This window comes from Cygnus olor, chromosome Z, assembly GCF_009769625.2.
Source record: "Cygnus olor isolate bCygOlo1 chromosome Z, bCygOlo1.pri.v2, whole genome shotgun sequence".
NCBI classification, from domain to species: domain Eukaryota; kingdom Metazoa; phylum Chordata; class Aves; order Anseriformes; family Anatidae; genus Cygnus; species Cygnus olor.
In genome coordinates this window covers 51,100,617-51,127,749 of record NC_049198.1, presented here as the reverse complement: position 1 = coordinate 51,127,749, position 27,133 = coordinate 51,100,617, and the positions used below count along the sequence as shown (strand labels likewise).

The following is a 27,133-nucleotide window of genomic DNA, read 5'->3' as shown; positions in this document are numbered from 1 at the left end:
TGTCCCTCTGCCCCCATGCCAACTTGTATCTCAGTTGTCTTTGCAGGAAAGATTTCAAAATACCCTTCTACATTTGAAACATGAGCTTGGCTTGTAAACATATTACCAATGGAAATGAACACAGATTTTGAGCTCTGGTCGTAAAGTTCAGACTGTTTCTCCAGTGCACCTCAAAAAACACAGCAATATCAGTAACTAGTAGTGCGTTGTATCAGAGAAATTCTTGGTTTTCACTTGCATCTTTTTATGTCTAGCTAAGGAACTCTGCTCTATCTAGAGTGGCAACTTGCTCTGTGATGAGAACTTGCTGCTGATCTCATTCATGAGAGATATTTTACTATTATAAAGATGTTAGTAGCACCAGTAATGTTTGGATTGGAGCTACCCTTGCATTCCAGCCTCAATCACTCTTGGCAGAGAGCATCAGTGTGTGTTGTACTTGGGAAACGTTACGTAAGGAGTGCTGAAATGGAGACACACATTCTGTGTTGACAGAAGAGGTAGCTTTTATGAATGTGGATTTGCATTCCTGTTTTTAGGACAAAAATGGGTCTCTGTCTTGTTTTTTTCTCAAGTTTTGTTTTTCATTTAGCAGACAGTCCCGAAAGCTTGCTCTGGGGGATCTGGACCAGAGGGTGGCATTAGGTCAGTCTGCAGTATCGAGTGCAGTTGGAATACCAACAGGTGATTAAAAGTAAGTCAATGAATAAAAGCTGCACAGGTCCGCAGTGCCTCAGGAATAAATGTCAGCATTATTACTGACAAGAGGGTCTTACAAAAACATAAAAGGCCTGTGGGGCAATTCACGAGGCGATATAGAGAATCACCTCCTTGTTGTGGTCCCTCACATGTGTCATAAGTCTCTGTCCAAGCTCAGGGTCTCTAAAATGCTGGACTGAAAGGAGCTTTGAGGAGGCCAGGGGAGAAATCAGAATGGAATACATCCTCTCACCTCAGTAATGAAAAAAGTACCAGCACAAAAGGTACTTCTGTCAGTTAAGGAGGAAACCCTCCCCACTAAGGAGGGAGCATTTATTTCTCTCAAGTGTTTCCTGGGCTTACTTAGTTCAGTTTTAAAATTGCTGTGGGCACCAAGGTGCACAGAGGTGTGCCTGAGACTGCAATTTGTGCCAGCTTGCAGGACCTCACTTAAATTTGTCTCCATGATAAGTCTTCCCAGCTTGTGGGAGACAAAATGTGATCGTCCGAATCCACACCTACTTTGTTCCCCAGGAAAGAAGGGAAGCAAAAAGGACTGAGACTCTGAGAAGGATCAGCATGGGATTAAAACCCTGGAATTTGTGGGGAGTGATGGGTATTGGGGAAATAAAGGTGGTTGCTCTCTGTCCTAGGTGGTGGGATTGCTGAAGCTATTGCTTCAGAAATGTGGTTTCAATCACTGTAATTCACTTATCTGAAATAACTGTTAATTAATTTAATAAATGTTTTGGCCAACTGTTGATAGATGGCTGGGTGCCAGTGCAGACACGACCCAATATCCAGTGCTGAGATTTGCAAAATATCAGTAGGGCATTAGCATTTTGAGGTTTTCCAGCCTCAACGCAGCTACTCACTGCCCAAGATTCAGGACAGATGTCAAATCTTACATGCTACAAATCACCAAGCAAGAAGAAATCTTAATTTCTCTGATACAATCCACCTTATCATGGAAATAATTCTTCCTACAAGCCAAACCCACTGTAAACAAAAACACCAGCAAACAGGTCATGAGCACTCTCAGACAAAATTAATAGCACTGATTATTTACAAGGGGGAGGGGAGAAGAAGTGAGTTTGGTAAAACTAGGATGCTGCAAAAACGTATTAAAGAAAACAAAACAAAACAAACCTCCAAGAACAGGAAGTCAAAAAAGGGAAGGAAGGAAAGGATGAAACTCCAAACCAAACCAGGACAAAGAGAAAAAGAGGAAGGTGAAAAACAGGGAAAAATGAGGTTAAAGGGTTGAGAAATCAACTGCAGGCCTGGCACAGCATGCTTGATACTGGAAAAAACATAGTGAAGAAATGCTTGGGGACAAAAAGAACAAGGCTGAAGCAGAGTCTGAAGGGATTTCTCATACAGCATAACTCCTTGCCTAGGCTAGTTAGTGGCACTTGATCCCCTTCCCATTTATGCCCCTTCTAAAAGCGTTTATTAGTTAGCCATGAAAATGGTGTATTACGAATGTCACAGGAAACAGGAGAATTGTGCTAAGCAATTTAGGGGCAAATTTGAAATGCTTTGAATCTACTTTTTTTTTTTTTTTTTTTTTTTTGATCATGCTGTCAGCTGTTAGCTTGTGAAAGCAAAATGAATAAATATGTATCAACCCATTTTCCTTGGGTGGGAAGGGAAAGGAGGAGGAGGAGGACTAAGTAACAGTGGAAACTGTGCTTGGTCGTTTATACTGAGGAAAAACTGCAAAAACTGCACTGACTCAGGAGGGTTATTGTAGGCTGGTGTTGTTGCAGATGAGCCTGGCAGCAAAGTGGTGATTGCCTTGCTAGTGCTGTCAGAGGGTTGAAGCTTGCTACACACATGTGGGACTCTCCTGGGCTTGCATGCAATGAGGGCGCAGCAACAGAACCCGGCTGTGGGTAAAGCTGTGAGCGATGCTTCTCACACTGGCACATCCGTGGGTTTGTAGGTCCTTAGGGGCATGGAAAGATACACACCAGGGCATGGTTTCATTAACCAAATCCCCTCCCACACCTTTCAGAATGAGGACCATCCAGCCTAACTTGATGCCCTCCCTAAACTCTGGGGAGAAGTGGCTCCCCAGGAGAGTCAACAGCTCCAGAGTGCCTGGCAGGGCTCAGGTTTCCCTGGGGGCACAGAGGGGTCTGGAGCAGTGGCACCCCCAGCCTAGTGGCCTGAGCAGTGGGTCTGGAGTAGAGGATGGGGTTTTGACCCAGGAACCAGCAAGCTCCCACCAAAAATTCACCACACTTCAGGCTGATGGGTGGTAGGGGATGGGGGACAGGGGTGCCAGCTGTGGCTCTGCAGTGGCAGGGACTTTGGAGACAGCTATGTAGGGAGGATGTGGCACACCAGTGCCTCTCCTATAGGGAATCTCACTCCCAAACTCCTTCCTGGGGAATATCAGAGATGCCTTAGGAGGCTGCATGGCCCTGAAACCCCATGGAGTGGGCACGCTGGCTGGTGCAGTGCACGCAGAGCTGGTTGATGATGCCCAGCACAGAAATACAGGCTGCCTTGGAAGTGCTCATCACACTAGCTCAGAGAAACTAACAGCTGCCTTGGGAAAAAGCCCACAGAGGAATGTATGTGCAGTGAGAATTTAGAATTGCTTTTGGTCAATTAAGTATAAAAATTCTGTAAATAAATATATTTCCCTACATAATGTTAGGAAAATCTAAACAACATTTGGACTCACTTATCCTTGTCAGTCCCTTCCAACTTGGAATATTCTATGATTCTGTGGTTCTACGACTCTAAGATATTAAATCCCTCTATATGCAGCTCTTCAAACATGCACATTATGCAATTAATTTCACATCACCCTAATTTATATGTAATTGATAATAAACGTGGTCTTAAATTTGCTCTATTTTAAAGCTTTCCTTCTTAAAGGTCTCTGTCACTTTTTGAAATAATGTGGTTCCAAGAGGTGGTTCCACTGGTGTTATCTTAGATAGAAAGCAAAATTTGCAAGTCAGTTTTTTCTAAGGATTTTAATATAATTTCTCATATGTTAATGTAGCCATATATCTTCTAATAAAACCTAGTTTTTATGACTGAGAATTAATATTATCTTGTGATACTAATAACAATAAACTGGGTTGTGATAGATTTTCTAAATTTAGATTTGTAATGGATTATCCACAGTTCACAGCTTAAGCTAATGACATTTTTTGTGCGCATTTTTAATAAGAACATGAACTAAAACTGTATGAAAAACATCAGTTGCTAGAATAAAAATCAGTTGCCAGAATAAGAATGACTTGAATTTGAAGTTAGCCTATTAAAGAGGTACGTTATTAAAAGATTACTAAACATTAGTTGGGTAAGTAGTCTCTTCATGAAGAGGACTTGAAGATCTGTTTCTATTATCTTAAGCTGTAGCATAAAAAAACTATCCACTGCCAATGTTCTTGGACAGGTGCAATTATTGAGTTTGTTATTATAAGTACTGAACACATTTGCTGACTCAAGGACCTAGAGTCTTCCTGTCAACATGTATTTATGTTCCTAAATAACTTTCATTTCAGTGCTAATTTACAGACCTAGAAAATGTATACATGCATATCATTTACAACTGTGTATATGCATCCTATTTACATACCTAGTTGTGGGTTTAGAGATAAAACTGTACTTGGAAACCAGAGCTCAAAGCTGTAAATTTGCAGAATTTTAAGTGGCTATAACAGCATATCCTTTTTTATAGACTAGTTAGTCACTTTGCTTAATGCTTTCAGCATTTCCAAAATTTGGCTACCCTAGAAGAACTTAGCAAAAGCAAATGTCAAAACTAGTCAAAATTACACATCAGAAAAAAATAAATGTACACTATGTTATGATTACTTCAGTGATTCCTAGACCTCCTTAGATCTGGAATATCCTACCAGTATCACCATTTTAGTGAGCCGATTGCTGCTAATATTTTGACAGGTTGTTGTTATAGCTGTATGATCCCTTCTAAAGCATAAAGAAATTGGTTAGGAATTGAAAAGGGGAGGTGGAGAAAAAAAAAAGGGGGAGGGGGAAGGGGGTTATCTCTCAGGCTCTAAAATCTGCAGGCTAAAAGGAATGATTGGTCCATACCCATAAATTCAATCCCAAGATGCTCTGCCAATGCAGAAAGTTGACAAAAAAAAAGAAAGAAAAAGGAAAAAGTTTCAGAAAAGAGCAATACACTGTACTCAAAAAACAAATCACATATGAGTATTATGGCTATTCTGTGTCTGCACATGAAACAGGCAAAGGTGCGTGTAGTTAAATGAGCAGTGCTTGAGAGCACCTCTGTGGGCTACATGACCAGAGCTTCTGTAAGGGTTACACACCAAAATATGTACGGGGTATCTGAACAGCCACAGTGCAGTGAACACAGCAGCAACCATTAACCCTTAAACACCTTACTGAGATGAAGGGGGCTATGGCTCAAGGATGCCACGTGAAATAGTCAGCCGTTTTCAGACCATGAGGGCACAGGGTGGCTTACAAGGAGTGGTGTCCTCCAGCAGAGGGGCTGTGCACTGCCCTCCCCTCTGGCCCTGCTCCTGTCCCTGTTGTGTGGCTCCTTGCTCTTGTCAGCTGCTACCTGACGGTGGCTAGGACCATGTTCTGAGCAGTGGGAGCCCATCTCAGCTTTGGGAACTGACTTCAGCAGGGCTCTCCTTTCCAGAAGATAAGGAGCCAGTCCCTTTCCCTTGCCTTCACCAGAATCACCCTCTGGCTGGCTGCATGCCCAGTGGGGGACAGGGGCTGATGCCATTTCCATCAGCTCACCTGCCAAAATTAGCACCCCCAGGCCCCAGCATTAGGGGAGAGGCAGAACAGAGATTCTCCCTCCAGCTGGTACCATTGGAGATCCTTCCCACAGGGTCAAATCCATAACCATGGCAGCTCTCACTTTCTTTGTCCTTGCATGATGCATAATTTAAATCCAACCCTAATTTTCTGACCAAATGGATTTTTATGTAGCTTGTACGCATTGGGAATGCCAATTCTCTCCTGCCAATCAGTAACATTTAAGGGTTAAGTAAGTTGGAATCCACCCAGATCTCTTCCTAAAGAGACAGTTTTACATGCCTACATGAACACTGCTAATGATATACATTAGTTGCATAGAAAGCTTGGTTAAGTCTTTGATAAAATGAATGACATGCCCATGCATATATATTGCTGGATTTATGCTTGCTTACAGGTAAAGCTCCTAGCCTGGATGTAATTTAATTTTAGGGGAAGTCATTCATATCATGCAGTTTCTATTGCAAATAATCCAATGGGAAATTGGTACTTAAAATGGGAATATACTCTGGCTGAGAGCCCTAACAAGAAAACATGCTGAAGAAACATGCACCACTTATTCAAACCTAGCTAGCATATAGCTCGTATTTATCTTTGTTATTCCTAGCTACATTGCCTAGACATGATTAAAAGAAAGCAGAATATCCCAGCACTTTTCATTTTATAAACAGATCATCACTTTTGATCTTTTCCTATTTAACCCAATATTGTTGCATATTTATTAGATGTGATTACAGTGTGTATTTTTTTATTTAGTATTTGTCCAGGTGCTCTAAAGAGGAATGCAATTAATTATTTTTAACAACTCAGTTTTCATTCTATTAAAAGACTTTTTTTTTTTTTTTTTTGGCAGAGCATAACTGGAAGATATAATGCTTGGGATGTATTTTTTTCCCCCGAAGTGACTTACAGCTACAACTCATTGGAAATACTGGGATCTAGCATCTACAGAATAAGAATATGATGCCTGCAAATGCTGGAACAGGTTCTCTAGAGTTATATGCTACATTCATGAGAAGTGTGACACAGCTGCTAGGCACTCAAGATTTTGGGGTGACCATCCTATAGAGCTAGGTGAGTGGGAGCATGGGGACACAGTACTGCCCAGTGAGGGACACAGTAGAGGTCTGTGTGGAAACCGTACACCTGACAGAGGGAACGACCCACTTGAATGAACTTCATGCAGCAGCAGAGAGCTCCAGGGAGACCAATTCCACTTTGGAAGCATCAAGCTGTAGTGTCTCTTAGGCCATTATTTAGTTGTCTTATTAAATGTGTTCTCTGGGTCATGGGACTTTCTGGAAAATCCTCTTAGTTAACTTGAATTGAAAAAAACCTAAAATCCCCCAAACTTGCACACACTAGAACCCCTAGTTGGCCAACTGTGCTTGAGTAGGATGTTCTTTCTTCCTGTGGCTTAGGATCCACTCTGGATCTTAGGTCTTGGTTCATTTCAGTGGTTCTTAGGCTACAAAAGCAATTGTGAACATGCGATGTAAAGTCCTATGGCTCCTGCAAAAATATAATCCTACAACTAGATTGACTATCAGACTTCAGAAAATGTCCTTTCTTAATTATACTACTATATCATAGCAAATCTAGCATTTCATAATTATTAACTGAGAGTTTATAGTGAAAAAACAGTCTTCCTTAACCTTGGGCAGAAGATAGACAACAACATTTTTCAAATCTTTTTGTGTCATTCAGGAGTCTTGGTCTCAGCACATTAAAAGCACAATTTAGGGTGCTGAAAATGAAAATTTCAGGTAAGATTACCTCATACCCTTGCAGAGATGTGACCATTTGAGAAATATAGAGAAACTGAGAAATAATGAACTAGCAGAATGGCTGGAAAATGTACTTACAAAGATCAGCATTTTATGTGGAAACACTGAAAAATTGAGGCTGTTAAGGTATAACAGCAGAGTTGTGGTCATCCCTCTAGAATATCATAGCTTTATTGAACTCTTGCCTGATTCCTCCTGTAATTTCTTAGCCAAGTACATTTTGAAAGTATGAGGAAAAGGCTATCTAAACAGAATTTTCCCTCTTGAAATTGTCCCTCTTGCTCACTAAAGATGGCAGATCTGAAATGGACACAAGTTAAACTGGTGTCCCACACTGAAATGCTTGCCTTCTGGAGTGCAGAGATCAAATCTGATTCATGCCTGAGGTTGCTCACAGTATGCCCAAGTTGTTCTATATTCGCCATGCATGTATAAAACTATTAGCCAATGAAGTAAGTGAGTCACTGAGACCTTTGGATGGGGTCCTTGGCCCATCTGGGATGTTTGGAAGGACAAAGAGTTTACCTGTGATTATGCTCTAGAGAAGTGTCTTCAACCTTTCATCAATCCAAGGCTCCTCCAGAGTTTCTTAGTCCAAGGATCGTTCTGCACAGTGTTGATATAAGAGCTCTCATGCATAGCTACATAAAAATTATCCTCCACTTTTAATGTTAATTCCTTACTTCTATTTTCCTCCATTTACTTTGCTTTCCTGTCTTCAAAGGAGTGAATGTGTGAACGCTGAAATAGAGCAGGTATATCTGCATGGAACAGATGTACATTTTTATGGACCACCTTCTGATATCTTACGGAACAAGAGTGGACCCACGAGCCTCAAAGCCTCTGCAGCAAAAAGCCAGATGGTGCTTTGGTATCTCCTGACACCTCTGGGTGCAGCATGAACTCCTGGCTAACAACCCTAACCTGCTTGTACATATTGCCTACTCTCTGTCTCTCACATCTGCCCTTCCTCTTTGGAAAAACTGGTTAGATTAAGGATATTGGGAAAACACCGGGTAGCAGGTGTGATAGCTGTGCTCAGGGAAAAGATGCTATAGGGTCTACCAGACAGGTGTACAGGATGTGCAAACTAGCACTGTTTGTTCTTAATTTTCATTTGTTCTGCAGCAGTGGGAAGCACCAGGGGATAAATTGTATAGATGTAGTGCTGAAGGTGACTGTGGTGGTGGGGACTCCAACAGCCATCACCTCTTGGCCACAACAGGTTGTTTTGTGTGTTTGCAAAGCTGGAAGCCAATGGACAGTCAATGTAAATATGTACCTTCCAATAGGCTTCATCACCTAAGCTATGCTGAAATTTCCACTGGCAAAAAGGAAAGACATTTCTTTGAAGGAAGTTTTCTTAAAATGGAGGTTCATCTGATTTCCTGTGTTCTTTTTCAACCTGTTTTTAGAGCATCATGATAACTGTATACTCCAGGGCTAATCGAATCACTGCCAATATAAACCAGTTAGCCTTGCGCCCTGTTGGGGTGGGGGATTTGCAAAATGCTGACCATTGGCCTCACTCTGACCTTGCAAAAGGCCCTCAGCAAAACTTATAACTTCAGGACTCTTCAGGACTCCAGGGCAGATTTATGAAGCTAGCTTTTTCTCAGCAATGAAGCCTGAAGATAGCTCATCACACATTAGGCACACTTGGCACAGAAGCCCACTGAACCTTTCTTTTCAAACGAAAAAAGACCCTTCTAAAATCAGTTACAATTAGATATCACTGTATAGTTCACATTTACACTTTTGTTTCCTATGGCACTTATGTTCTTTAACACTGCGATTTGCTCTGTAGTTTGCAAAAGCTTCATCAACAGAGCTAAATTAAATTAATTACCTGCAACACTTGGTGCAAAATACGAGCTTGCCTTTCAGCCCCAAATACAACATTTGCCTGAAGAAAACTCCCATTATTATCTCCCCTCCCCCCTTTAAATGTATCCTTTTGACTGTGTTGGGTGTAATAATAAGAAGTCATACAAATGCTTCTTCATTGATTTTTCTGGTTAAATATAAATGTACCCTCACTGGACTCTTTCCAACAGTGTTGTTTTAATATCTGTAGCAACTTAAGAAACCTGATGTTATAATTCAGATGCACAGTAGGCTGAAGTCCTGGGGTCCGACTGCCATTGCCTGGGGTTCTCAAGAGTATGTAGCTGTGTGTTCTTCTGCCAGTGCATTTCAAAGAGAGGTGTACTGGTCTGGCGCAAGTGCTTATAGCTGAGCACAACACCTGCTGCGAGGCAAGGGCATCTATGCCTTTGTCATGGAGGCAACTTCAGGAAATCTCAGCTTGGTGTCTGCTACCTAAAGATGCCTTTAAAAATCCCAACCAGAGTTAGGAAACTAAAAAACTAACGAGGAGGGAAAACCCACCTCTCTCTCTCTCTCTCTGTGTTTTCCGGGTAGGAAAATTAATTTATGATTCACATATAATTCTACCATACTTTTCAGCATAAGTTCAGTAGCAATCAATGGATATTTTATTTTTATAGTACCTCCTTTTAAAATGTTTTTTCTAAGACAAGAAAAACATAACTGTACTTTTCATCACAATACAGAGAAAAGGCCATTTAAATCTAACATGTGGTAAACTTAAAACACTGTAATAGCATAAAAAAATTCAAATTCATCATTACCAGAGATGTTTTAAAAATAACTCACACCAATAAAGCTTTTAAAACAGGAGGATAAAACACAGACTTGAATGCTGGAAGGTCTGGTCTCCAGTCAGCACCCTTGGGATTTACATGGGTAGCGTCTATGATGAGCAGTATGAATTATGTATGGGCATTTTTCAACCATCACTATAGGAAAGCCTATGCATCTCTTCAGGCTCCAAAATGTCCAGCATATGCTAACAGCTTTTTGTCCTATGTACTAATGGAAATTAAGCTAGCCTATAGACTCTGAAATACTTCCATGCTGGCAAGCAATCCATCAGAAAAATAGTTCCTATAATACTGATCTTAGATCATAGTACATTCTGATGCCAGTGACAATTAATTATGAATAATAGTCATGAAATAAAATGTAAGATCTAAGCAATTTTCTTCGATGTTACCTTTGACTTTGTTATAGCCAATGAGACAATAAATATTCAGTGCGCTTTCTGTTTTTGCACTGACAATTAATAATAATTAACCCGTCCCTCCATGGGAAAGCTTCTAAGATGATCTGACTGCAGTGCTGATTCTCCCAGTGGTCTGACATAGATTGCTTTGTGTGCGCATATGCGTGCTACATTTCTTTGGGCTATTAATCTGGCTTTGAAATACTTGATCTCTTGCACCTGTTACCCACAAATAAATACTTCAAGCCCCATTGTTGATTCCATTTTCCCTCCTTTTCTTTTTCTTTCTGTGCTCTCTTTGCTCTGAAACTTGGACAATGAGAAGAAAGAACACTTTGATCCTGTTTAGAATGTGCTCATTAGAAACAATGTAAGCACGTCAATTACCTTTAACTTGTTCCAAAAACAAAACTCATAGATAAACAGTTCATTTATGCATCCCTTTACTGAGGGAGTACTGCCCTGTATTTAAAGACTTTTTTTTCTTTTTTTTGTGGAAAATAAAATGTGAGACTTTCAAAATGCCATTTTTGCACTTTTAGTGCTTGATGTCAGTGGGAAGTCCGTACCACACCATTCAGTGTTAATTTCACAGCGTTCCTAAGTCTTGCATTTCCCCATAACCTCAATGCCAAACAATCCAGGAGAGTACTGCAATTGCTTTTTGTTATCATTTTCATGCAACAAGCAGAGACGATCAATATTAGGCCTTAGGCAACAAATCTAGTTAAAGATTAAAAAAAAAAATTGGAGGAAAGATGCAGCGACAAGAAAGCAGCACCGACTGAGCATGCTTCTACTGCGGCACAGACAGAAAGGTAGTGGACGTACTGTAGAAGCTGGCCATTACGTAGTTTTGGCAGCGATCACCAGTAAATTCATTTGGGCACCTGAGAGGAAAAACAAACAAAAAAAAAATGGTAGAGAAAAAACAGAGAAAAGAGAAGAGGTGAATATATGCTAAGAAAGAAGCTCCTTCAGTGTGAACTGATATGACTTGGTGAGTTCACTTTCAGAAACCGAATCTCGGTTTAGTGTGTCAAAACACCTCAAGATATTGAGAGCAACTCATTTGCTCTATGGAAATGAACATGAAATTCCCCCCAGAAAAACCAGCCAAAACCAAACCAATCCAGATCAAAGTGTGTTTCGATATGTAAGAGAGAAAATCACCACTTCAAATTCACAAATTGCTTTTAGGATGCACTTTCCACAAGGCAGCGAGGACACAAGATCTGTACATCACTCATCTCCGTGAGTTTGTTCTTTTAGAGTAGCACTTTACAGCAGTCTCCCAAACAAGAGAGCTGCCAGTGGGTGCAATAAATGCATCTGCAAACGGATGGAAAGATCAAAAATCACACAAATGAGAAACATTTTGGAGGTCAATAATGCCATGGTGTACAGATTTTACTTTTGAAAATCAGGTCTTAAATTAGTGTGTAAAGAGGCCGGTTCCAGCTGAACTGTGAAAACACCAAGTACTATTGATTTTGTTGCTGTAGTTGGGGAAGAAAGCAAAGTTCAGATTATTTTAACATACTTTCTTGGTTTTGGATTTTCATGGGCAGAGTTTCAGTACATCTTGCTCCAGTGAATCCAGGTTGGCACCTAAAGGGCAAAAACGTGATAAGCAATAGTACACCAAAACCACTGCACTAACAGACTGATATCTGCTGGCCTATGGAGATGGTAGTGCATTAAATGACCTCCTGGTTAGGTGTTAGTGAAAAATGACCAGAAAAGGGGCAAGAAAGTGTAATCTTTCTGGAAGATAGCACTTCACAAAATTTACTGCAAAAATCCACCAGAGAAAAAAATAGGAAGTCTTTTTGTTTGCCTGTTTTGAAAAAGAAGACCTAGCAAAAATGTGTATCAACTCATTGCTTATTCCACGTCATGAAGGGATCAGATTGAGTTTTTAAAATTTGCAATGTGCTGTATAACTGCGATTTATACTGTTGCAGTCATACAGAATCTATGAAAATACTATCATTTCCCTATTTCTGTAATGACAAGTCATGTTTTTGAGTAGTTTCCTTAAATGGGAGATAGTTAAAACAGCAATCACAGAAAAGCCAAAAAAAAAATATAATCCAAAAAGTGACGACAATGTGAAACACAAAGGCAGGAGGTATCTTTAACATGGCTGACAAAAGGAAAACGAGTCAGTCTAGCCAACAGGTAAGGCAATTGGGCAGAGGTGCTCTCAAAATTGGAAGCTCCGTAGCTGTCTGCCCTTTTATTTCATGTGGTCTTCTGTGCAGGTTGCCCCTTGGTCACAGTGAAGCAATTCCACTTCCATGTCTTACTTATCTTCCCTTATGCTGCTGGCTGTCAACTCTTCCTTCATCTTTATTCTTGATTTTGAGGCAGAACTCAGCAGTTTACCCCCAAAATATTACCATAGCAATGCGATCTCCTGTACTTCTGATGCAAGTCTGAATGACTCTCCACCACATTAAAAATATAGACTTCAGTCTTCTTCCTTCTTCTGCTATGTGCTCTTACTCAACCCATAGACTTTAATAACCTGCTAGCTACTTTCTTGAATCCATCTCACTTTCATTGTCTGTCTTTCTGACAATTTCCATGAGCTTTGCCATGGTGCAAGAATCTCCCTCTCTTCTGCTGCTGATGATTGGGTGCTAACTTCCGTTTCAAACCACCTCACTATTTACTCTTCACAGGATGAAAAGCCCATTTATTTGCAAATGAAAGTTGTTCAGAACAATCCTCTGCCTCTTCTGTCCATCAGAATTGCCTTGTGAATTGAAATCGGGCCTGATCAGCAGATGACCATTGTCAGACAAACACTAGTATCTTGTTCAAATAAACCATGCAGGAATGACTTTGGTATAATGAGTTTACTCTTGGTGTAGCACAGTTTACTCTGGGTATCTGTAGATGATACTTTGGAAGTGATTTCCTGTAATGATATATATTTGTTTATTAAGGAAGGGAGCCAATGTTCTTCAGAGCCAAGATCATATCTTTTGATAAGCACACAATGCAGAGAGATCCCAGTCTCCAGAGACACATTCAGTTGAGAAAAATGCAACAAGGATTAATTTTGTCATGAAAAGGTGATATTTCTGGGCATGACAGAAGACTGGATTTTGATCTATGTTACTGATTAAGAATGAAAATGCTTTACCCCCTTGATTTCAGTTTTATTTTGCGCATCTCATTAAATATCTATCCTTGGAAAGCTGGTATTTGCATGTGCACCACCTTTCATTTCACAAGGATTTCTCCATCTTGTTCTTCAGGCCCAGCCCTTCACAACCTTAATAAGCATGGCGATTAAGTCTTGGGCTTTGCTCCCGCCACTGGCCGATGGTGTTTGCTTGTTCAGTCTGTGCTTGCTTTCAGATGTTGGTGCAGCTGTGGAGGTGCTGAAAAGAACTCAAGCCCTGGTGTAGAAAAGATTGAAATTGCTTCCAGACTAAGATGGGTCAGTCCCATTCAGATGGTGCCGAAAAGAGTTCAGATGTGCTTGTGCTTGTACTTACACCAGAACTATTGTCAACAAATGAACTACAGCATCTGCCACTGAGAACAGGTCCAGGGTGGGACAGTGGAGACAAGAGATGAGATGAGCCTTCTTCTTATTATTTTGTATGAATGCTAAAGGCATTTCATAGCTCAGGTGTAAAATGCCACGTGGTTTCTGGAGTTCTTTGGCAGGTTGTTTCCTGTAGACAGTGCTCTTACAAACACTTGTAATGGTGTCATTTTGGAAACGTGTCCTACTCAAAATTTCCATATGTATTTTTTTTTTAAGTTCATTACACCTGCAGTTTTCTATTAGGACACGAGCAAAAACTGGAGTCTGGCAAACCAGGGCAACAGTGATTCCTTACACAAATAGATGTTTGTATGACTACAGCCTTATAGTTTCCTTTTGGCCTAAAAAACAGACTAGTGAGATTACTTGTTATGCTATTAACTGGGTAGAATCAAAAAGAGGATAAAATCATTGCTTTTCTCTTCTACATTCAGTATTCAAAAGGTTCAGTATCTGTATGCGCTCAGAAGGCACTTCTCAGTAATTCAAATGCATTTCATCAGTGGTTTTTGGTGGGAAGGGAAAGGCTGAATGGATCAGAACGTCACAGTTACTTTTCATTCACTGCCTATAAGCAGATATATTGCAGGGTAATTTTTTTTAAAGATTTATTTAGTAGGCCGTTTCATAGCTTATGTCAGAACTGGTATTTCCATTTTACCTTTTAAATGAGCAACTTCAGAGCTTTTGTTAGCTTTGTTGAAACAATTTTTCTCTTTTCACCATTTTCAAGAACTTTCTGTCAATTTCTATCCTATCAAAGCCTTTGAATGAAGATGGGGATAGCAACTGGCTATGTCATTAAAAAAATGTAATTCACTCTTTTCCTGTTAAGAAAGGCAGGAGCATTGGAGAGAATTATGTTCATCCAGTGAAAATTGGAAGTAAATTTATTTCTTCAGTAAGAGCAAAAGCAGTAGAAAAGATGATCTCTTCTAGTAAGGAATCAATTAGTCAGACCAGCAAGGCCTTCATGGTAGAATTCTTCAAAAGAACACTATAAAAGCATAACAGTTATTATATTCATATACATTTTTCTTCAGATAAGAAGGAAATGCTAGGGACTCTGGTCTTGATTTTACGTTTATTGAAGAAGCTATATAATTTTTTGTTTTCAGTGGACTGGTGGACACATTTCCAACTGGACAGAAATGACATAAGAACTTCAGTACAGCCAGTAACATTCACGCTTCCGAAGTCTGTACCATTTTCCAAATGTGACTCATGTTCCTGTGAAATGTCTGAAGATTTTGCACATTAATTTACCTAGGTAGTCTCAAAGTTTCCTTTTTCATGTTTCACGTTTTGAGATTGTTTTGTTCAGCCTGGGACCATAATTAAAATAAATGTAGGAAACATACATGTAACCATAGATGTAACTGTACAATGCATTAGTAAGTCTTTTCACGTTTCTTGAGTATTTCACCAAGTTACCTCTTAAAAGCAAAGAATGTTCTTGAAGTTCACACCAGGAACCATGAGAACAAAATCAAATCCAGTCTGGATCATTATACTATGTATTTTACAACAGGATTTTTTTTGAATACACAGGTCTAGATTTTAACAGATTTTTTATTTTATTTTATTTTTTATTTTTTTTACAAAACCAGAGATACCACTTGGAAAATTCCATGGTTGTTGTGAATCTGAGTCATGGTTTTTTGGTTAGGGATAAAACAAATTTAGAACGATATGGCTCATGCTTTAGAAATTTTGTTTTTGCTTTCAACAGATGGACCATATGGAAAAATGTGAACTTGCTACTGAGGCAGAAATATGAAGAGCAAGTACCATATTTCAAGCATTCTGTTTCCACAAGCATGTTCTGAGGGAAGATTTATTTTCTCAGAACAATGAAGGCAATGTGTACTGGATAGATACTTATTTTAATTAACACTGGAATACTGGAATTAAATGTAGACATCTGTATTTTTAATGAAACGAGAACTGTATTTTGTCTTTTCAGTTTCCCAGCACACCCACTTTCAAGTACTCACACTTTCATTTCTTATGTTGCTATATTGCATCTTGTTTTGCTACATAACACAAAGTTTCACTTCTGGCAAGTATTAGAGGGCATAGCAAAATGCCTGCGAAGTAGCAGTGTCCCTGACTGTCCACAGGATAAGAATCCTATTCCACTGCTTTACAGTAAATGAGATTCACCCTCTCTGATTTTACAGCTCTGATGCTTTTTCCAAATAGGTCTTGGGCCACCCAGAGAGAGGTACATCTGCCAAATTTGGGAATTGCTTTTTCTTTCAACTCCAGACACAGAATTAAGAGTTATTTCTTGTCTACAACAGAGAAAAAAAATCTCCATTCCATTGAAATGTATCTGAGAAAATTAATTAAAAAAAATCTGGTAGATGCCAAACACTGCTGCCCTGTTTTTTTTTTTTTTTCTTGTTTTTTTTTTTTTTTTTTTTTTTTTTTCTGCATAGTTTTTGGATAAGAAGTTAAAACAGGGAGGTAGGCAGGTAGGCCCTGGTACGTGCCCAGGAGTGTCATATCAGAATGCTCATCTTGTACTGCTGGTGTATAATGATCACGTAAATTTAACACAATTTTCTCTCTCTCCCATCCAGCCCACCAGAGCCAGCAATTTTTCCATATTCAATTTAGCTAAAAACAAATTGAAAATCAATGAAATATTCATCACTTTCTGCAATGGTGCAATCTGTGAAAAACCAAAGCAAAACAAAGCTCATAAAGTGCAGGTAACATCAATCTACAAAAAAGAAAACTCACAAAGCAGAACATTGTAGATTTTTTTTTTTAACAACAGTGCCACACAGTCTATGACTTTCTTGCCTTATGAAAGTATCATAGACCTTCTGCTCACTCACACATCACAGCCTTCTTTACAATATTTGATTTTTAGCCAGAGAAGACTGAAAACTTACGTAGTTACAGCAGACAACAGTTTCTGCTGAGCACTCTCTCGTCTGCATGAAAAAAACCCAACATCCTCACCAAAGTTCCTCCTTTCCATTCAGTCCTGCTAGATCCCAAAGATGTTTCCTAAGGCATTAAATGGGGAGTTCCCTCTGAAGTGAGAGAAGCAATACTGACTGATTTAACTCCAGAAGTAAATACTGCATGATGTGATACCATGCAGGAGGTGCACTCTGATGCCGTAGTTCTTAATGGCTGTTCTCCAAAATAAAGGACTATTGCAACAGCCTGCTACAGTGCAGGCCGGGACTTGAGAAAAGTGCACAAGCACAACACTTAAAACTAAACTCATGCTCATATGTCTTCCCAAATCAAAGATCCTCAAATGAAATAGTAACCTCTACCAATTGCCTTTACATTCATTGCTTTTTATGCATTTGACACCACAGCAAAAAATCCAGCTGAGAATCCATTCTGGTCAGAAAGTGTTTAGTTACTACAGCATACAATAAAAATAACCACATTTTGTCATGTAGAAAGGTCACTTATCCAATGCAGTTACCAACGCAGTTTTTTTATTTGTTTGTTTTTTTCCCCATTTGTAATGTACTTACTTTACAGCACCTGTTTCATTATGTCTAACATAAGGCTTAAATTGTGTTACTTCATGCCATATAAACATCAATGAGGCTTGCTGTGCCGTTAACCTCATGGAAAGATTTCTTGGTTAGCCTCTGATATGCCTCATATCCATATACTTAAGGAAGAAGAAATATCTAACACCACAAGTATAGCAGAAGAAATTGTTCAGGTGTTTCTTTAAAGAAAAAGTATTTATGGAACCAGGTCCCTCCACCAAAATAAGCAAAGAGGATTTCTTACCTGCACAGGTATCTTGGGGGGTTTGGGAGGTCTTTAACCATGTAACACTCTCCCCCGTTTACACAGAAGGCTTTCTGCTTTACGTCACATTTCGTGAGATGACTTGTCCCAGTTGTAGATGTAGAAGTAGCTGGAAAAAGACAAAATGAAAATACAGATCAGAATGGCTTAAGCTTTTTTCCTGTCTGGTAAGTGTACTTGTATGTGAGGGAAGACGTAAGGCCAGGAAGTATCTGGCATGTATAGCGAGTTCTCTATCTGCTGCTACCACAATTATGATTTGTTTGATACCACTATTTGTTGACTGATATACAAAGTGGAGTTCAAAGGCCATGCCTAACCTAGGAGGAAGGCAGTATTTCTCTAGCTCCAGTCCATCATGCAACCTTAAATTTCTGCAAGCCTCAGGTATATGTCATTGAATCAGGCTGTGTGACTTATAGGCAGTTACTTATATTGTGTAAATCATTCAAGTGATTTGGGGGTGTGAGATTCATTACAGGCTGTTGAACTCTTGAGTGCATTGTTGATATAGCTCATTGTTGCTTACAGTAATAAAGTGAGGCCCTGGATGAGGTTCCTTCCTGATATTACCTTGAAGTAGGTGTTTCCCATTGGAGCTTAACCTGTGGCCCAATATAGAATTGAACTAAACCCTTGAGACTGAACCACTCAGTCCAGCCCCTGCATTTTACCAGAGAAGAGGATGACTGGCTGAATGCCTCATGTCTCTTCCTCCGCTTACAGATGGTCTGACACAGAGCTGTTGCTGCTCTGCCTTGATGCCGTACAAGGCAGGGAAAGGGCAAGAGGCTGGCAGCATTGTCCCTTCCTGTGCATATATGATTGCCACCACTGCATCCACAGGAGACCTTGAACTGGAGGCCAGCCTAGCTACTCCTGCAGATGGGCTTATCTGTGTGAAGTTACAACATTCTGTTAGATATTACTAGGTGTCTAACTTGCCATTAAATGGAAGTACCTACAGTGTTTCTGACCTTGCTACTTGCTATATTTAGGGAACACCTAGGGTTGGCAGGAGCAGGGTTTGGTAAAGCAGTATTTAAGGAGGCTGACAGGGTAAGATGAGAAAAAAAGCAGCCCTAGGATTTGCTGGTGTAGTGTCTGTCAAGGAAAGGAACGTGTCTTAGGCCAAAGGGAGCAGTACTGTCTGAGAGGGAGCACTCAAAATTTCACTCTGTCCACACTGCAGCCATTGCTGGTGACCCCTGTTGTGAGGTGATCTACCTGAGGTTGCTCTGAACCAGCTAATGGCAGCAGGGATCATAGGGAGATGGTATTACATGCTCAGCTCCTCACCTGCTCTGTGGCTGCAAAACTGCCTCTGTGAGCCACGTTAAGCCTAAGTCAGGCATGCACCTGCTAGGCTGCAGCTGCAGACCCAAATTACAGCCGCTGGTGCAGCAACCCCATAGTTTGGATACATTTTTCTGTAAATATTTTTCCCTGAGTACTGCCAAAACAGGATTGGCATGATTCAAGCCTGGAAACTAGTCAGTCTCCATCTCAGGAACCACGATAATGACATGCTGCGTGACCTCTGGCAAGTCATTCAGGTTAGATTCACTTTGCTTGACCTTGTCTAAAACTAAATCATTTAGTTGTAAGACTCTCTCTACAGCCCACAGAAAGCTGCCCACCTTATGCTCCCAGTGGGTGGGATAAACACCTCCTGACTGTGTCTGTCTGTCCACATTAACTGCAAGGCAAGCTTATGCCCTTGAGAATATTCCCTAATTTTCTATGTGGTCCAAGGACCATTTTCTATATGGTCCTTTTTTAGCTACGTCCAGACCTACAGAAGTAAGAAATTTTCTTACAGAGCTAAACAAATCCCAGTATTTTTCTTTCTTTTTCTTTTCTTTTCTTTTTTCTTTTCTTTTCTTTTCTTTTCTTTTCTTTTCGTTTTCCTTCCTTTCCTTTCCTTTCCTTTCCTTTCCTTTCCTTTCCTTTCCTTTCCTTCCTTTCCTTTCCTTTCCTTTCCTTTCCTTTCCTTTCCTTTCCTTTCCTTTCCTTTCCTTTCCTTTCCTTTTTTCTTTTTCTTTTTCTTTTTCTTTTTCTTTTTCTTTTTCTTTTTCTTTTTCTTTTTCTTTTTCTTTTTCTTTTTCTTTTTCTTTTTCAAGATAGCTTCTGCCCTGAGGTGGAACAACTGTTTCATCTACTGACAGATTCTACTGGAGTTGACTAGAAGCTGCAAATACTTACACAAAAGTTGCCTGATAGTCAAAGCCTTTTCTAACATGAAAAGCACTCAAGGGGCATGTTTATATTAGGTAATGCATGACTTTCTACCATTTGCTGCATACACTGAATCCAAAGAAAACATGCTTTTAGCAGATCAGCTGTTAACAAATACCACTTACACATTTTGAGATCTTTTTTTTTTTTCTGAGAATAAGGATGAAGTAGTCCCTCTCACATTCAGTTTTCATGTGTTTCTTACCATTTTCCAAGTAAAACTGAATTTTTAGAACTCAGTACTGGGGAGAATGGGCCACCTTGGTTTTCATCATTTTTTTGAATGTTTTTTTTAGTCATCTTGTTTCAATGAGATATGAGATAATTTCTGGTATATTTAAGTTCCCCCCTATTGTTCCATCAAAATCCTTTCTGCCTGTACAGCTAATGTCTCTCAAACCCCTTCCCTACTTTGCTAACCATCACCAGCATGCCAACTTCTTTCTCTTTCTTTTATGATGCCTTGTTGGCATGGGGTGCTCTCCTCCATTAGGCCGAAAGTGCTCCGAAAAGCACTCTTGTGAACTCTTCTGAAACTGAAGCTCTCCCTGCTTCTCACTGTTGCACCCATCCATCGTGTCATGTCTCATCAGATCCTGATCTTGGCTGGGGCCTCTAAGTGCTAATGAAACACAAACATAGAGTACTAATTCCTCGAAATAACAAATTCCTTTCTCATGGCTCCTCAAAGCATGATGTATAACCTCTCAGATCAGGATAAATTTATGCCTTGTCTAGAGGCAGGAAAAGGGGTCATGTTTTAAAAGTAGTCTGACACTTTTTCAACTAGCCTGGGTTGAAACAGGACTTTGCACCCAATGTTGACAAAAGGCTGGCCAACAGATTGCCATCAGCTCAGCAGTGAAGGGTCGTCTACGCCTGATGTCTGTGGGTTGGCCACCATCCTTGACACGAATCTTAGGACAGGAGCTTTACCTTCTGCCTTTCCCTCTTTACTGACTTGAAAGGAACCTTGATTATTAGCTCAGAGGAGGTGCCTGACATGACAGGATAAGGCATAACATGACCTCAGATATGACAAAACCTGAGTGAGTGAATCCCATCTGTACAGTAAGACACATGAAGCATTTGTGAGTTGTAACAGGTAAACTCAATTTTAAGCTTATCCCTACTTACAGCCTATCCACAACTGTGTCCTTTTACCTCATTAAAAGACTTCATTCTGCAGGAGAGACAAGCACTCTGAGGATGTCCTTGAGCTCAGAAAGCTAATGCATTAATTTGTGAGTGAAAAAAAAAAACCAAAAAGCAATATTGTTTGCGGTGTTTCTGCCAAAAAACCATATTGCTACCCTGCTGGCTAATGGAATGCTTTAAATTGAATTATGAAGGTAGATATAGTAGCAAGTGGGCTCATAGCTATCTAGCTATCTATAATTGTTTTCATCATCTTGCTTACTGCTTTTTCTTTAAGCAGCAGTTCAATCAAAAGCAGATCACAGTGGAGTTTCAAAGTAACAGTTATTTCCCAGATGATATAAGTGAGCTTTGGATAGCAGCAATTGCTCTGAACTGATTAGTAGAGATGGGAATAATCTGCAGTTCTCAGAGAAATCCCATGATATAAGGGCTTTATACGTATTTGTGAGGGGTGCCTCTACCCTTCATTTTTGGCATCACATGTTCAAAACCATTGTATAAATCTCGCACAATAATTTTCTCTGCATTACTGATTCACTGGCACTGTACTCCCAGTCTGACTGAGCTTTGTAACCGCATGGGGTGAAGGGAAGAAAAAAGTCTCCGGGGAGTTAATTCTAGTATTAGTTTTTCTTTGCAAAGGATGCACAGTTTTCATGGCATAAAGCCAGTATTCAGTGTATGCACTGTAAGTCTATTTCGCAAATTAAATACAAGAAACACTAACTGTGGTTTTGGGTTTCACTTAAAGCCACATAACGGAAGAAATGTGGTGTTCGAGAGCAGGTGTTCATCAGAGCCCATTCCATACAGCCCATAACTACCCCTAAAACACTGCATTTCCATAGTTCTCTAGCAGAGAGGGGCTTGGAGGATGTATAGTGGGAATGACCAGCAGGGGTGAGGTAAAGCACAGCTGTAGACCACATATCTGTGCGTTGTTCTTTATCCACCTAGCCAAAATTCATACCTCTTTTCTCTTCTGTAATGTTTCCTTCAGCTACACAAGCACAAGCTAGCCAAGCTGGTATGTTCTACAGTCCTACACTGAACCCCTTGCTTACTGAAAGGCTAAATTACATGCTATAATGAAATTTGAAAATGTCATGCATAAGATAACATCTGAAAATACTACACACTGTACCTTTTATTTTTATTTATTTATTTATTTATTTATTTATTTATTTTTTCTGCATGCAGAAACGCCATACTTAAAAAGCAACTGCAGACAGTCTGAATAAAGTCCCACTACTGCAAATATTCACTTGGCAGTGAAGAACAATGAGATACGTTCCCCTCTAAGGGAACTGCCCAAAGCCTTTAAGAAAAAGAGAAGTAGATACAGCATTTTTCAAAAACTACTCTCTGAAACATGAATTACTGCTGTACGACTACCTCAGGATTATTTCACATCAGGCAGACACCACTTCACATAATTCTGAGCTTACCTGGGGGATCTCTGACCTGTTTTTGTCCCGGAACAGAGAAATGCATTTTCTCTCTCTCTCTCTTGCTTTCCAAAGACCCCCTCTGAAGTACAGTGGTTACGGCAGTGGGACTCCCAGGCTTAGGCTCTGGAAGGAGTCCTAAGGTATCTCTGAGTACAGACTGAGGAGGAATAGCTTTGCAACCTAAATGGAATAGTATCTGTGCCTCCTTGAACTGAGTTTCTGCAAAGCTGGTGTAAAATCAGAGGACACACTCAAAGTCCTGTAAGGTGACAGCTGAGATGCTTATGACCAAAGGGAGACAAAGTTCACTGGCAGCTGCAGGAAAAAGGACAGTTTGCCATTGTCACTGGAAGGGCACTTATGAAATTTAAATGTGCCACTTCATTGGACTGTAGACAGAGATCTTTCCAGTCTCCTTTTGTGAACAAAAAGAGCAGATTACTGGGGAGGAACAAAACAAATACTTCTCCTTATCCCTGCTTTCTGAAACTAAGGGTTGAGCAAAGCCTGCTCTAGCTCTTACCAGTGGAAGAGGAAGGGACCTGCATGGGATGCGGAAGGGACAGAGAGAAGAAGGGTAAGAGAGCACTTACGCAGGAGAGCATGCAAGCTAGCTTTAGGGTGACAAAGTGTGTGCTCCCAAAAGAAACATAGCTTTTGTAATCCACATTCCCTCACCTGAACCTCATTCTTTCCATTAAAAGCTCAATACAATTCCCTCTTGACTTGCTGATGGGCAGTTTAAAGATCTCCAGCCCTGATCTGCAGGGTAGATTGATTTCCTGCGTAACCTTGGCTGTCACACTTAATCCCTCTATGTCTCAGTTAAACCATCTACATTTTCTTCCCACTGAGTAGGGGGGACTCTTTACTTACTCCAACATCCCCGATGAGCCTGACTTGCAAAGTGTGGAGAGGTCCTTGCATCTGCAGAAAAGCTCTGCATTTCTGTAGAGCATTGAATGAGGAAACCTGCTGGTTCCAGCATAACTGTGGGTAGCAGAAACTAGATGGGTGCCTTCAAAGAGAACAGAAGCCAAAAACTGAGACCAATGTAACAACAGCTTCTATCTGAACAGAGGAGAATTTCCACTTTACCAGACATGTAGAAGGATGTGTTTCATGTCCTTTCTCTGTTTCCAGAGCTGGACCTGCATCCATGTAGCTCTGAACATAACAAAGGCTTAAAAAACCACCACTACCACCAACAAAAGAAACTCAGGCAAAAACTCCCAGATCTCTATAGGAGGATTTTCTGGTCCACTTCATAAGACTGCTCAGAATTTTTCACATTGCTTTGGTGATGTAATACAGTAAATTGGCTTCACAAATATCAGACACTAAAACAGATTCCTAGGACCTTTACATGAGATCATTTAAGGAGCCTGCTGTTTTGCTAGGAGCTGGAATTGAGTGCTTACAAGTTAGGGGAATTACTCTCTGGCCTTCAGACAATGCTTTCTTACTCTGGTCCTATCTCTATGAAGATCAGGGCCAGCAAGAAGGAAACAGGAAATCACTGGGTCTGCAAGATAGAAACTTCAGGAAAGACTGAGAGCACATAAACTCTCGCTGAACCACAGCAGCGTCTCCCTCTTCCTTCTATGAGTCCTGACACAGGCTCAGCAGTGGCTTCCCCTCATGAATCCAGGCTTAGCAAAGCAAAGAAAAAAGAAAAAAAAAAAAAAAGAAAAAACAGAAAAACAAAAGGCAGACACTTAGACACTTAGTTCACTGCACCAGATCGCTTCCTCCCTGATAGGCCAACAGACTGACCCAGTTGGCAGGCGTGCGACGGCAAGACCTGCACAGCATCTGGCTCACCACAGAGGGTCGAGAGGTGACACATGTTAAAGACAGCCTGGCCATGAAAAAAAACGTGTTTGCTTCATTTAATCTTGAGATGGGACAGAAGATGGACAGGGACACACGCAGCTCACAAGCTGTCTGTGAGGGAATGCAATTACTGCTCTGAAGAAAAGCATCAGGTGGGACATGAGTTCATCACTCCCAGCAACTGCTTGCGCACAGTACATTTTATTTTTTTTTTGTAAAAGGGAGGGAAAGTGGGTTGTGGAAGAGAATGAGGGTACACAGAGAGACCTGCTTGAAACTGGATTTCCAGACAAAGCACACTTTCCCCCTGCCATGAAGAATGTCATCTTTCACCTTTGGGCGATGTGATAAGCATCTGCAAGAGGTCTGGAAGGGCCTTCAGAAAACATTCCCCACCTAGCGAGGGGGGACATGAGTGGCAAGACAGGAGGCAGTGACAGGCTAAAGGGTCCCGAGAGGAAAAATGTGTGTGTAGCCGGGAGGGGCAGCTGAAATTGAAGGAAAGAGGACACAGATGAAATGTGCATAGAAGGAACCGGGAAAAACAGGCCTAAAAACAGGAATGCTGAACTGACAGCCAGATAGGGAAGGGCCTTTACTATCGGGGGACTCCCAAACAACCTTGAAAATGCCAGGAATTGGTGGGAGGGTCTGAAGACTTGAAGACCCTGATTAAAGCAGACTGCAGATAAGGAGCTGAATGCAAATGTCATGGTAGGGAACTGTATCCAATATGGAGGAGGCCTTTGCTGCACCAGAGAACATCCCACCATGACGAAAAGCCTGAGCGGCCAACAAACTCCAGCAAAATAGTCCTGGCTTGTGTTGCCTCAGAGGCTGCATCCTGCTCTTCTCCATGCTGTCTGTGCAGCAAGATTAGGTAAGTAACTCATCGGGGTGGAAATTCAGGACAGCTTCTGAACTTCCTCAGGCATGCAGTGGCTGTGCCTCAGACTGACACCCTGTGTGCATGGGGTACAAGGAAAACAAATGCAAATACACTCATGTATTATTTTATATTCCATGGAAAATGCTTATTTCCTTGCATCATCCATGACAGCAGTAAGCCCTAGAAAATCAAATGATCCCATTAAAATGTCATGAGTTTGGAGCAGCATTTCTCCTGTTTTATGAGGAGGCAGCGTCCATCTGTGAGGGGCCAGGTAAGGGGGCAACCTGAGCTGGTGGGGAAAATGCTTGACACCTCTCCTTCCAAAATAAGCAGATTATTTCATACAGGGTGAGGAATAGACATGAAAGATACAGAGATACTGACTTAATGCAGAGGCTGGTAGCAAAATTAACTGGACTTGAACTGGTAAACCAGAGAATTTGGTCTCTTCTCTCAAGTCTCAAATGCCCTGATTCTGCAAGGCAGTGTGACCGTAACATGAACATCATTATTTCTACTTTGATCAAACAACTGTACTCAATGTTTTTAACTCAAGAAAATTTAAAAAAAAAAAACAAAAACAAAACCCTGACAGAAACAAAAGGACAAAGACTATGAAGATTATTAAGACAGAACACTGTCCTTCAAAGAACTGTCCAGAGAGAAGTTCTTATATTATCCTACATTCTGCCAGCTGCCCAAACCTAAGTGCAGATTTGGCATGGCAGTAAACTCCTTGAGGCAGCTAGTACAGCTGTACATACAGTACTGTTCCTGCCTTGGGATGGAAACTATGGACTTTTTTCCTTCTTCAGTCCATGTCTGACACGTTCTGTGAGGGTCTGTCATGGGGTTCACCAATTCTGTAAGACACATTCAATCACTAAAATGAAAAAAGAAGAAAATCTAACCCTCCTCAGTTAGTCCCAGCTCAAGTAGCAGGGCTGTCTTCCTGCTCCTGATAGTTTTTGTGGCAGAGGATTGTATTACAGGTTCCGACTGTCACCATCAAGTTTGCCTTGATGGGTACAGAGTGATACAGACATATCTATTTCTTTATCACATTGAGCATTGATATACTTCCATCCCATTACAACAAGGTGAGTCAAAGTCTGTTCTTGTTCCTGTTTTCACTGAAGGATTTTTCTTATTAATTCCAAGTATAGCAATTACACATCTGCAGATAAGTGCACCATCTCTTCACTTCTTTAGTGCTGTGTGCTCACAGAGATGCAGGGACTGTAAAGTCTATTCAGCGGCTTATGAAAAGAATCACACAACCTTTCAAGCACAAATGATATTTCATACAAAGTCAACGTGATAATCCTATATTGTCAGGAACCCTTCTTCAGGAGAGCATTTCAGCAAGAACACACTTAAAACTGAGCACATAAACTCACCCAAATTCAAGAAAGTACTCAAGTACCTGCTTAATTTAAAGTCACATTGTCTTCCATGCTTTTTCTTGATGTTTTTAACAAGTTTTACTGAAGAGTGGATTTTAGCACAGTGCCTTAAGTGTTCAGCCTTTTAGAAAGCAAAACTTGCCCACTAAAACACAGCAGGTTAAACAGGTTTGCAAAAGGGATCTGTGTCTGCAACCTTTGTCTATTTCTGAATATACAGTACAACATCCCTAGGCAGGCATTAATCTGTCTTCTGCTGTGTACTTTGCAGTGAAAGACACTTACCAGTTTACTAATTCCAGAATGAAACATGCTTTAATTGATTTTGAAGCCATTACGGGTATGTCCTCAACCCAGACCCCAGTCCCAAGGCTGGCCCTGAGGCAGTAACAGCTCAGTCTCTTTAACCAGC

The 27,133-nt window shown here is 40.6% G+C and overlaps 1 protein-coding gene across 4 annotated transcripts in view; it reads right to left on the bottom strand.

The window, feature by feature from the left end:
• NRG1 (neuregulin 1) overlaps nucleotides 1–27,133 on the bottom strand; it is a 183,112-nt gene that overhangs the window by 16,307 nt on the left and 139,672 nt on the right. For 3 of the 4 annotated variants that reach the window (XM_040541542.1, XM_040541538.1, XM_040541540.1), the window contains 3 exons: nucleotides 17,717–17,846; nucleotides 11,197–11,255; nucleotides 4,786–4,809 (listed from right to left, as the gene is read on the bottom strand). In XM_040541542.1, the coding sequence (XP_040397476.1) occupies nucleotides 4,786–4,809; nucleotides 11,197–11,255; nucleotides 17,717–17,846 (213 nt within the window). The remainder of the gene's footprint in view (nucleotides 1–4,785; nucleotides 4,810–11,196; nucleotides 11,256–17,716; nucleotides 17,847–27,133) is intronic. The other variant, XM_040541541.1, reaches the window with a different exon arrangement.